The sequence below is a fragment of the Acanthochromis polyacanthus genome, chromosome 21 (genome assembly GCF_021347895.1).
Source record: "Acanthochromis polyacanthus isolate Apoly-LR-REF ecotype Palm Island chromosome 21, KAUST_Apoly_ChrSc, whole genome shotgun sequence".
Classification (NCBI taxonomy): domain Eukaryota; kingdom Metazoa; phylum Chordata; class Actinopteri; family Pomacentridae; genus Acanthochromis; species Acanthochromis polyacanthus.
In genome coordinates, this window is record NC_067133.1 from 29,537,173 (window position 1) to 29,549,980 (window position 12,808).

Genomic DNA, 12,808 nt, shown 5'->3' on the forward strand with positions numbered 1-12,808 from the left:
AAACCTTCGGGTTAAGGATTCTTTTGACAGCACGGCGTTTCTCTTGATTGTGCAACTACCTTTTGACCTAACCTCTCTGGCAGACAAGTCTGACAAGGAAGATTTTTTCTTTTTCATCTTTGAAACGAAGCCTTAACCCACTTTAATTTCATCCCTTCAATTGGGGGGGAAAAAAAACCTTGATTGATGCGTTTGGAGCATTTGATGCTAATTTCACGTGGATAGAAATGTGAGCGCCTGAGACTACCATGTTTTTCATGCTGCACAGAAGCACAAAGACAAAGGTTTCCAGGTGAAAATATTCTTGTACTGGAGGAGGTTTGATGCCTCGGGGGACTTGTGTTTTGCCATGGGGGAGGTAATCAATCAAATCTGCACAGAAACCCCCAGAGATGCGTGTTCTGATCCTATGTTGCAACGAAGCACTCAGACTTTTCTGGAACTGGAGGAAAACCGGAGCTAAAGACCCCAAAATTTGAGACGACAGAAAACTTTCTTTTACAGACCTTGCAGAAAACGGAGGCGAAGACATATCCAGTTGCACGTTTGTGATGCATCAACACACACAAACACAGGCTTGGAGATGCCACACGCACCTGCAGTGACATTTGAAGGACAGGGGCCCGGAGGGAGAGCTGGTTTGGAGAGGTTAGATGAGGTGGAGGGCCGGCTGGTGGAGGGTGTGAGGTAAACAACACCTCCGAGTTCAGCGTGCATCCCTAATGCGCTCTCTCCGGCGCTGACGGCTCCGCTGGGCTGCCGATGACAAGCTGTTTGGAGAAGTCTGCCTCTCCTGCAGCATCTTACTACCTCAGTCTGTCACACTGTCTGCTAGCTTCAGCCTGTCCAGCTCTCTACCTGCTTCAGTGTCCCTGTTCTGTCTCCTCTGCTTTAATCCGTTGACACTTAACCTCACTTCCTGTTACGCCAGATTAGCTTAAATGTAAATAACTGGTTGAAAGAGGAAGACGGTGCATGTAATATTATTAAAAATGTAATATTTTAGAGTCTTTTACTCTGAGGAAAGGCAGAGTTATGTGACGATTGCCGTTGGTTTGTCCGTCTGTCTGTCTGTCTGTCAGCAACATCACTCAAAAACGAACAACTGGATTTGGATGAAATTTTCAAGGAAGGTCAGAAATGACTCAAGGACCAAGTGATGACATTTTGGCAGTGATGCAGCTTATAGTCTGGATCCATGGATTTGTTAAAGATTTCTGTATCATTGTGAGATAGCAGCACAGTGTCACTGTAACCATGACAACAAGTGAACACTACATCAGCTGCCTGCTGATGATCACATGATTGTGATCCTACTACAAATCCACCGCTGAAGACCACACATTTTTTCAAGATTTCATTCGTTGGAAATCGTACGACTGAGCAGCCTTGGTGGAGTACTGCGCTCTCTAAGTGCTTTTCTTGTTATTATTTTACGTATATAAAAGACTTTAATTCCTGGCAGTAACTACTCTTAACTGAGATATGTATTTATGTTTTTGCTTGTGCACTTTAATTGCCCTGCTAAGGTAAACCTTTAATTGAATGCTTTTCTAAATGAACTTGTTTTGCATCCTGTAGGGTTAATTTAGAAAAACAAAACATACTGAATAATCTCTTGCATTCTGGCAACACCAGAGGAGAGTTTGTCTGGGATTTTATAATGGAAATGATCGCTGAAGACTTATTGGGACTTATCTGTCAGAAATCATCCAAGGAACAACTGATTAAATTGTGGAGGTGTTTCTGAGTCCCATCAATTCCCGCCACCTGCTACATATTTAGGTCACGTGATTTAGTATCCGTACGTAACATACACATGTATAACACACGCCTGTGCTCAGAGCAAGGTCATTTAGTGTGTGGGTACATCTATATTAAATGGACACATTCTATGTTTCTGTGACGTCTGATCATCAATAACTAATAAACAAATGCTGCATTTCTGACATATGGAGGAATGAGCAGCCTTGGAGGAGGACTGCTCTCTCTGAGTGCTTTTCTTGTTGATCATGTGTTGGAAGAAAAACATTGTTTTGACTCAGATGGATTTTTAGTGGTTTCATAGCAGCAGTCAAAAACAATGGGGCATTCCCTTGAACTGTACAAGTTTATGAAATGCATACTAATTATATATTCATGGTCACTGGCAGCAATGCACACATGCAGATCAAAATACAAAGATATGTACAAATGTGAATTGTACACTCTTAAGGTGTGTTCAGACTGAAGGCGAAGCAAATTTTAGTTGCAGCAGGACTGCATAGTGATGCAGTGCACAGGTGGAGACGGGTTTGATCAAGGCAGCATGAATCGAAGCAACAACGCAAGAGCCGCTGAAACTTCAGCAAAGAATGTGTGCTTCTGCCGAGCAGTTGTACTCATGAATACACATGAGACGGGAGAAAAAAGTCTGCAGAGCAAATGACAGAAACAACTGGTGAGTTTTTGAAGTCGGTCTGTAGTACACACATCCTGTAGGAAGGCACACTGCTCATCGTCCCAGCCAACGCCTGCTGCTTTAGCTGGTTGTCGTGTACAGAAAAATACTCCAGCAGTCACATTTGTGCGAATAAAGCAAGGTGAAAAATTTGCTTCGTATTCTGCCTGAGCACAACTTTACAGCTATCTTTAAAATGTTTTACTAGTGGTTTTTACCCCCCGACCTGAGTTCAATAACCTCATTTGTTCATGTTGTCCAATTGGAGCCCATCTCTGTAGCTGACTGGTCTCTGAGAGGGCAGAGGTGCTATCTGATTGGTTGTAAGTTCAGACAAGTAGAAGCAACAAACAGACAGTATGAATACTGTTGTGTTCTGAGGAGATAAAAATCACATTGACATCTTTTACGCAGGGCATACACATGGAACATTTATTGCTGTGTAAGTCAGGCTTTAACCTTTGATGCCATGTTCATTGACACAAGGATTTGTCTCAGAAAGATAGAAGGATATATCTTTGAAGCTAAAACAGCCCTTGGTTGCTTTGTGTCTTCCCTCTTCAACCTTTAACCTCAGGTATCCTCACTGACAAACAGGACACTTCAGGAAAAGGCAAATCACTTCACCTGAAGTCATAAACACACATGCACACGCACACGCACGCACACGCGCGCACGCACACGCACACGCACACGCACACACGCACACGCACACGCACACGCACACGCGCACACGCACACGCACACGCACACCGTCGCACTCATTAGTACCCAACACCGTGTGATAAAACATAGTCATCAAAGTGATTTTGCATGATAAAAAAGGTCAAACCCTCGGATTTTCTCACATCACCTCATTCTTTTTTGAGAAATTCAAAAGTAAGGTAATGATGAGAACACTGGGGATACAACAGTCTACCTCTAGAAATCAGGCTTAAAGATGAGCGTCTCCCTTTTGGATGGAGCACGTAAGCGAAGGACGGAAGTCAAAATCAGTTTGCATTAAAAGATGCAAAGCTTTGTTCGTTACAGTGTCAGCTTCGATATCAAACTATGCTGTGTGAAAGGGTTGCTACAACTATACGTGTGAAGAGATGGGGAAGAGAAGATGAGTGCATCAGGGGTCAAGAAAAAGCATACTCTATTGCAATCCCCAAAACCATGCTTAAGGAGCACTAATGTGCCCAGAATCGATATGTTGTGGTGTAACTCTCAAATTAAAGCTTTCGTAGAGATGGTTTATGCTGTTTGTGGTTTTTAGCATAGGAGGCTAAAAGCAAACAAAGTTCCCTGTGTGCAGGAAGCGAGACAGTCCCGTGTGGTGAGTGGATATGGCTGTTCCCATCTCTGGTTGTCCTCTGAGGCTCCAACATCTGGAAAGAAAATCCAAGAGGAACCAGTGTTCCCAAAGAGAAATGTGCTGGAGGGAACAATCACTTCAGCGCACAGATTTTGTTTGAAATTTTTTGCTTCGTTGTTTTATACACTGTCCACACCTTAGAAAATGTTATAAAACTGGAAGCCACTGGCAGACAAAAAGTCCTAGACAACAAGTCAAAGACACTGCATGGGTTAAATGAAATAAGGACAGACTAACGGCAACACTTGCACGTGCCTATTCTCTTTTCTACAAAAATAGTGGAATAGAAATCACATGGTCATCACCCAACATTGACATCTTGATACACTTCTGTATAGAGATAAAAATCTTGATTAAATGCAATCCCATCATGCAGTCGAGGTCCCTTGCAACACTTGTGGTTGAGTCCATTCATTTTAAAACCTTAAACACGGTGAGAGAAAGTGGTCTCAAAAGGAGTGTGCTTGAAGTTTCGCTTCATGAATCACGGTGAAGTGTTTGGGTGCACTGAAAGCTGCCCCGTGCACACATTCCCGTTTCTTCTGATGGCGTTTGTAAAGCTCCGTCCTACTTAGCTCCCTTTCATACTCATTTTCTTCGTGTTCATGAGTGAGCGAGAAACGCTGGAGATAGAAAGAAAAATAACCAATTTCACAAATCAGTCCATGCACAGTTATACCTCTGCAGTCGCTTCATTTCTTTTCATTTTCTGCCGCCACAGACGGCCGAGTTGACAGACGTGCCGAGCCTGACTCAGTCAATGCCGTTCTCCTGTTTCAGAAACACAGAGGTGTGGTGCAGCGATGAGAATGATTTAATTCATGCCTTGGACACCTGAGGCAGTGCTCTCAAACACACACCACCAGCACACATTCCTGAACTCTCCTCCACCTCACATTTCACTCTGATCTCAGCAGAAGGTCCAGTGCCAGAGTGAGTAAGACCTGTTGTTTCCGTCTGCCAGAACAGATGGACATTAGATCCGCTTTCTGCTTTTCCAGCCAAACAAATGACCTGCCCTCTCCTTTCCCAGTCTTCCTTCCGCCTTGAAATATTCCGCCATGGCCCATCCTCCGCCCACTGCACTGCCTCTGAGACAAACAAATCCAAACTGCCCCTGTTAGCATGGAGCTATTTCGGGTTTGGGTTCTTGTATTTTTCAACCTCAGTGAACCCGAACCGTAACAGAGAAAAGGAAACTACAGCAGAGCATCATCAAGACTTCCTGTTGGGTCTTTACGCTCTTTTGTTTCTGCTCCTGTTGACTCCCTGACATGAACAGGCCTCCTGGTTTTCCGCTGCGTTCAGAACCCTCCAGAGATTAGACGGGCCCGTCTTCAGCCCGACTCTGCAGGCCTCCTCACCAACCAGAACCAAGACCACTCCCCTGCGTAGCACAAAATAGGACATGGGCTTGTCACAAATGTAAAGAAAGGGACTGAGGGGGTTAGATGAGGTTTTGGAATACAGGACATCATGTGTCATCAGACCTCTCTCTCACTGATGAAGCAGAGAGAGCGAGAGGGGCAGCAATGGGTTTAGATCCAAGGAATGGAGTGACAAAGAAAAAGAAAACAGCAGGTTTCATCTGTTTTTTCGACAAGGCCCTACTGTAGTTTGGCTTGAGCTTTTCGCTTTCAGCCCATGCTCTCCATCTCCTATCGCCCCTCTTCCTTCTCCTCGTCTCATATCAACTAATACCCCCGTCCAGGGGTTGGCCAGGAAGCCCTGGGGATCCATGAGCTCCAGGCCCAGAATCTCCCTGCGACCCTCCCTGCCCCGGGAAGACATCAGCATCCCCCCTGGGTCCAGGCTGCCTGTGCTGTTGCATTTCTTAACTGCTCCTCCCGGGTAGACCAGGGAGCTGGGTGACAGCAGCGACGTCAGCGACAGGCTGCTCAGCGCCTCCGACAAGTGTTCGCTGTTCCCCGCTTGGCTGGAGCCACAACCACCGATGGACGATCCGATGCCGATGCCCAGGTCCTCGTCTGAGGGGTCGATGGAGTCGTCCCGGGTGTAGCCTGGGCTGGTGCTGCCTCGCCCGCTGCTCTGGCTCCGCTGGTGCCCCCTGGTGGCCTGAAGGGTCAGAGCCGACGACGAGCTCGGCCTCGGCCTCAGGGTCTGGACCGGAGAGGAGATGGTGGTGCTGTCTTCAGGCAGCGGGACGGGGCACATGAGGGGCAACGGAGCCGTCGGCAAAGGCAGCTCCGGGTTCTGTGGTGGGGAGACGCTGAAGCTCAGTCCTTCCTCCAGCGTGGTCTGAAGACTGCCTTCAGAGCTCCCTGTAGCGAGGGATGAGTCACTGTGGGACGTATACTGCAGAGAGAAGATGAAAAGGGGAGAGGAGAAAGAAAGTCAGCACTTAAATCCAAACCTAAACTCTTCTTCATTAAGAGTGCAACTTGAACGATGCTTTCCTTCTAAAATCTTCATAAATCATCATTGTGTTAGATGGTCTTTAAGAAAAGATTAAAAACCAGCTCTTCACTGAACATCTTTGCACTTTAAAAATAATTTAATAAAAAAAATCCTATTATGTCTGCACTGCCTGTAGACTCCATGCTCCTATTATCACACTAGAACCTCTTTCATGGCTCTCATCCTGACTAGGTCCTTGCTGGTGTTGATCTACTCTCAGATGTACGTCGCTATGGATGAAAGCCGTCTGATAAATGAAACTGTAGAAAGGTGCTCATTTCAACAGAGCTTCTAGTGTCATCTAACCTGTTTTAAAGTGTCTTGTTTCTTCTCTTACCTGCGTACAGAACATCTTTCTATGGGCTCCAGGAGAGCGGAACGAGGCCCAGGAGGCCGGGGAGGTCAGCCTGAGGCCCCTGGACAGCCGAAGGCTCCGACTGCGGGGAGGAACCGGGATGGAGGCTCCGGCAGGCTGGAAGAACTCTGCAGGCACATGGAAGAGAGGAGAAATACCACCGGCTCCTCCTCCTCCTTCTCTGTTTCTTTCCTTGCTGCTGCTGCTGCTGGAAACGCCACCTTCAGGAGGGAATACACTTTCCAATTCTATCCTTGTTTCCCTTCCGTCAATGATCTCTATAAATTTAGCTACACAAGCTGGCAGATTTGAAACATACATTTACATTTTTTAATGGTGCTGGTCCAACCTAGATATGTGCTACATGATGCCATTTGACATCAAAATTATACTAAGTTTGATCGACTGAATTTTCAAAAATGAGTCCAGCTGCACATTTGCACAAATCCAACACAAATCATATTCTATGTTCAAGTAGCCTCTTTGTTTATAAATACATTGTTGAGACCTATAAATGCAGCTGAACAGACTTCTTTCCTGGAAACACTGCTGTTTAAATACTTTAATTTGAAGATAAACCAATTTTTCCTCTGATATTTTTGCTTCAAAGTTTCCTTTGTTGTCTTTTAAGAAGTTCTACTCTGACTTTGACCCACCACTTCACTTACAGCGCCTATTAAGAGTTCTCACTTTGACATGAAAGAGCCTTTCTTTGTAAATGCTCGTCAAAAAAGGCAGATAAAACAAACCTTGAGTAAATGTTGAGAGGCTGTAAAAAGGGACAACTTCCACAGTGGGTAAATAGTTTTTATAGTCGCTGTAAATTGTATGTGAATGCAGAGTTGAGCACAGATACAAACACTGCATTTCTAAAATGTTTTGGTGCTGCAGTGCATCGAGTGTGTCCAGATCTGCCTACCAGGGCTGTAGTGAGGCTGGTGTGTTTGCAGCTCCATCTCCTGCAGGGCCGTCTCCATCTCGGTGCCAACGCTGAGGGCCGTGCACGGCGGTCCCAACCCCTGCACCTGACTCTGCACCACCGTCTGAGTCTGGAGGACGCCGCCAGCACTTCCTCCACCAGCGTCCTCCTCAGAGCTGCGGGAGTCACAGCGACACCTTCCCTGGAAGAGAACAGACGATCCGACAGCCGCTTTACAACAAATATCCAGATTAGAGGATAAAACAGACACAAAGTAAGGAGAGGCTGAATTAGAGACTATTTATAATTCTGAAAAAGCTTATATCATTAAGACGATCATTAACATAGTTTAAAATTAGCCTTAAACTCCTTTTTTCTTCTTCAAAGGGCCAATTAAAGGTTTTACATTATATATTGTAAAGTGACAATTCCTGGTTGGGACCATGCCTGATAGAAAATGAGAAGAGGAAAAAAAACTCCCCTCAGGCGCTGTGCAGATATTAAACATGGCCTCTGATTCACATCGTCCCTCTGGCTTTTCTTTTTGGTGCTGGTGAAAGGGTGAGAACTCATTATGAGCTGTTATTGTCATGCTAATTTTATATATTGTAAGGAAAAATGTATGACTGTGAACGTTTGAGTCTAGACGGAGATGGACGTGTTTTTGTCACTTTACAGGAGGCTGCATTGACTTATTTCCTGCAGATTCACCTTAACCCTCAGCATTAGTACCACTTATCCTCACACTAACTGAGTTTTACACTAAAATTTAATGATTTATGTTGTGGGACTTGATTTTCGTCCTCCAGAAGGCAGACGAGTCGCCACAATGTGACTTTGTAAACAGATTTATGTCCCCACAACAGGAGAGATAAAATCAGGCGACACACAGCGGATGTTTCTTAACCAATCAATGCTTGACAAATAAAATCCCTGACCTTACATCCTTTCTCACCTTCTGCCTTTCCCTCTTCCTCCCTCTCTCTTTCCATCTGTTTCCCCTTCCCTCTAATGAGCAGCGGCTCACAGCCATGCAGGCTGATTGGAGGCTTATCTGGATATCCAGAACCGAGAAGCGTTACCCCGTTACAGAGGAGGATATCTAGGAAGGACGGATGATAAGGGACGGAGATAGTGTGGCTGCGGGGAGGTGCAGAGCAGGGCAGGTGTGCAATTACGAGAGGGGTAATGCTGAGGAAGCAGAAGCGTAAATGATAAAGTCGAAAGGGGGAGAGCTGGTTCAAGAAAGGGCGGCGTGATCGCCACCCAGGATGGCGACCGTAGGAAAGATTTATTCATGAGGCGGTCTGTGGTGCAGAGAGACTGGGTTCTTCAAAGACAAGATAGTTACCCTGATACATAGACAGAAACAGATAATGAGGTCTTTGGAACCTCAGGTTTGTGCCGGCAAACCACCAGAGAGCCTGCAACACAGCCGTGAAAATGGTTTTATGAGGGTCATTTCCTTTGTGCTTCCTAGAAGGAAAAATACAAATAAGTTTTTAAAAAATCATTAGTGAGCCTCTGCTGCTGCTTGTGCTCAGCCGATGGGTGGATTAGGAGAAAGTTCCAGTGAGGTCTAAAGTTAAACACTGAGATCTGCTTCATTTTCTTTCTCTAAAGCCTTTATTTTACGATAAACTGCCACAAAACTGAATCTGCTTTGGCTCTAAATCCAGCGTTAAAAAGACAACTCAGCTAGAGTATCCTGGTACTGACATTATTCTGCATCTCTGTCACTGAGGAACAGTTAGTCTGATGAGGTTTTCCTGTTATTATGTGCTAGTTATCACTGGGATGAGTTTTTCTCTGAGTAATTAATGCCAACACAGGGAAAATGCAGAGAACTGCCACTAATCAAACATCAGATCCTTTACTAATATCTCTGCAGAAATAGCTTAATGCTGTAAATCACACCATGGTGGTCCTGAAAGGCATGACTTCTAGACCTACCTTGCAAATTACAGATAAAATGACAGGAACCGTGCGCTTCCCGACACACCGTCTTTCATTTCAGACTCACAGGAAACTTTAAGGCTCATTCCAGAACTGGAGGACATTCTGCATCAAACCCATCATATTTCAAATAATTCATGTAGAAAATCCTAAAACATGCAGTAGTCGTGTAAATGTTCTTGTTCTGAGACCAAATCTATAAAAAACAACTAGGAGAAAAGAATGATTGAAGATATTTCAAAAAACACCAAATAAGTCTGGAGTTCCCCTAAAATGTCATTTTTCTCTTGTCCCACCCCCTGATGACCAAACTGAATCTCTAATAAAACAGTTTAAATTAAATTTAAATCTCCTTTTTTGGTTCTATTTTTTTCATTTATGGCTCTTGGTATTGTGGGAACATTTTTAATCAACACAATAAATAATAATTAAACATGGAACGTGTCCCACAACATGTTAGCAGAACCTGTTGATGACGTTTTTGACATTTTATGTCTTGTTATTCTCATTTTGTCTCATTTTTGTCATTTTGTGTCTTGTTGTCGTTTTGTGTCTTGTTTTTGTTGTTTCCATCCTCCAACAGTTTTCCTAAAGAATGTGCAGAGCAAAGCTATGTCCTCTCTTCTATTTTCCATCTTTTCATCCATTGTTAGCCTTGATTGAATGTCTCTCTCTACCTCATATTATCAGGATCAGACTCATTCTTTGGACTGTTTTCCATCAGTCAGTTTGTCCTCTTGGTCAGCAGTAACAGCTAGCTAAATATCTAGCTTCTACTGCTGAGAAAAAGATCACATTAGCATGGATTAGCAACCCTGTTACTGTGATTAGAGTAGGGTTAGCAAACAGCACAGAAAACATAGAATAAAAATGCTACCATTGATGTGGAAGCTGAGCCAATCAATACCTATTATTGATGAATATGGAGCAGAAAAGTGTAAAAGAGAAGGTTTATTTTTCAAACATTTTGAAGAATAAATGTCCTCCAGTTCTGAGTGATCCATAAAGAGATGTGGGATGTTTTGTGCTAACACCCACCTCGCTCTCTTGTGCCAGCAGCTGGAAGGCCGTGTGTTCGTCGAGGCTCAGGTCGTCCGGCAGGGCGGGGGACGACGACTTGTCTGAGAGCTGCTCCGACTTCAGCGATGCCTGCTCAATCTCTGCCATCCTGATCTGCTGCAAAGAACGTCCTTCAGTTATCCTCGTCTTTAACGGATACCAACAGGAACAGACTTCTTGGACGTACTTACATGGACTCACCAGCGCTTAACACAAGGCTCAAACACAACTCCAGCATCTTACATTTATAAGAACACAGATATGAAAGACTCTCGCATGATTTCTTTGTTTACACAGTATCTCTTATAGGCCAACATGAGCTACACAGATATGAGAGATAAAACCTCCACCGAGCAGCGATACGCTTCACCAGATGCTGACAATTCAAAGCGGCCATAATGCCGAGGCACCTGTCTGTAAAGAGAGCAGGGTGAGAGGTTTCAAGAGGCAGCAACATCACTTTGTCATCATCATCAAACGTATTCCACAGGTGGAAAAAGAAGATGTGAAGGAAGAGGCGAGAGGCAGATATCCAGGCAGTGTGTGCAGAGTGTTTCTGTCTGCATGTATATGGAAGAAAGACAGAGTGAAGAGATGCTTTTATTTTGCAGTCGCACCAGAACCACATAATTCTACACCAGTAGCCAACTGTGTGTCCTCAAACATACATTAAAATGCTCCTGTTGTTCTCCCTCATAGTGCAGGAATCCTAAGAGGCATTATTACCGAGCACAGGGATGGACCAGCAGTGAGGCTCAACGCTGGCTCCAGCTAGGATGGTTTCATTAGGACTGCAGGTAACTCAGCACATATGGCTGCTGGATTGCTTTTAAATTATCGCTGCACAAGCCTCCAGTGAGCTCCTCGCTCCTCCACTCCTCTTCTAGTCGCACTTTCTGTTTTTTTTTCTTTTGGTGCACAATTTCCAAACAACCTGCAAACAGTGAGCTGAAGTGGAATTTCAGGGTTCTGGGGGTGCTATGGTGCGCTCAGGCAATGTTTCTTTAAAGAGACAGAGCAATAAATAGCCGGGAAAGCGGAATTAAAAGGCCTGCTTGAAAGGGGCAAAGTGAAATCCAATGAAGTGAGGTCGGTTAGCGATATATTAACACGTGCCGGTAGGCGAGAAAGACAAAGAGGTTCATAGAGAGAGATTCATGGCTGATATGAGGCAGTAAATTACCGTTATCGAAGCCCCGAAGGAGAGAGAAAGCAAGAAAGAGAGAGATGTGATGAGGCAAGGAAAGGAAGCCAGACAGCAGCACAGCAACTCATTCATTGAAGCCAACACTCTGCAGCCTTTCTGTGGATCTCTAAACACCGGCCCTCACTCATACGAACACGTGACAGCAGGTGGACAGTAAACAGCTCATCAGCCGCCACATTTATCGACAGGGAATGGAAACTACAGCTCTGTATTCTCAGCTGTGCCTCCAGGGACGAAGCACAATGGTTACAGGAGGAGCTGCTTCCAAAGGTAACGGCAGAAACACTGAAGACTTCACTAACAAGATAGAGAGAACGTAGTGAGAGCATCCACTGCAGCCGGAGAGCAGCGAGGCGACGCATCGCTCTATTCAGCACCGCTGGGAGGCAGAGAGGAGAAGAATGTGACTGCAAAGAAAATGTGCACGGCTGCTATCTCATGCCAAAATCATATGTGCTGCAACCAGCAAGCAGATGGTAATATTTCTCAACAACACACGTGCACAAACAGGCGCCCCTCCTGATGTTTGCTCTGGAAATGATACAAATAAAAAACAAATCAAAAACCTCATATCTATGCAGCACTAACAATTGTGTCATGGATCTTCTCACATTCTTATTGACTATTTATTTATTGAAATCCACCAGCACATCTCCACACACCAGAGTCAGCTCACTTCATCATCCTTAAACAGTTCTCCAGTGCAAAAACATCAAAAATAACAATTTTTCCCTTTAAATAAGGGCTAGTTCTCTGCTTTGTAGGTTTTTTAAAGTTACTGAGGAGGCAGGTTGGTCCAAGCCTGACCCCAAGATGTTGTGCAGAGACGATGCATCCTGCTGTAGGACTGCTGTTCTACTTGAATGTATGCTTTACGTATTTATGCATTTGACAGCAGCTCTGAACAAGCCCTTCCAGAAACAGCATCAGTGGGTTTTATAGAGGAGTGTTTATGCACCCTCCAGGGATCCCTCCTCATACTAGCAACCAAATTAATGGCAGAGGCCTTCCCTGCTCCACTGAGCTGCTGCCTGCCGTAGTCACGCCCAAGCTGTGGCTCATCCCAAGTGTTTTTAGACAGGCACCTGATGAAT

The 12,808-nt window shown here is 44.8% G+C and overlaps 1 protein-coding gene across 5 annotated transcripts in view; it reads right to left on the reverse strand.

Moving 5' to 3' along the window:
- Positions 1-2,046: 2,046 nt before the first annotated feature.
- Positions 2,047-12,808, reverse strand: part of cacna1ia (calcium voltage-gated channel subunit alpha1 Ia) — a 241,021-nt gene continuing 230,259 nt past the window's right edge. For 2 of the 5 annotated variants that reach the window (XM_051940863.1, XM_051940860.1), the window contains 4 exons: positions 10,487-10,621; positions 7,493-7,694; positions 6,556-6,794; positions 2,047-6,116 (listed from right to left, as the gene is read on the reverse strand). In XM_051940863.1, coding sequence (XP_051796823.1) covers positions 5,385-6,116; positions 6,556-6,794; positions 7,493-7,694; positions 10,487-10,621 — 1,308 coding nt within the window. In that variant the 3' untranslated portion in view covers positions 2,047-5,384. Of the gene's footprint in view, positions 6,117-6,555; positions 6,795-7,492; positions 7,695-10,486; positions 10,625-12,808 lie in introns of all 5 variants that reach the window. The other 3 variants (XM_051940862.1, XM_051940859.1, XM_051940861.1) reach the window with 2 other exon arrangements.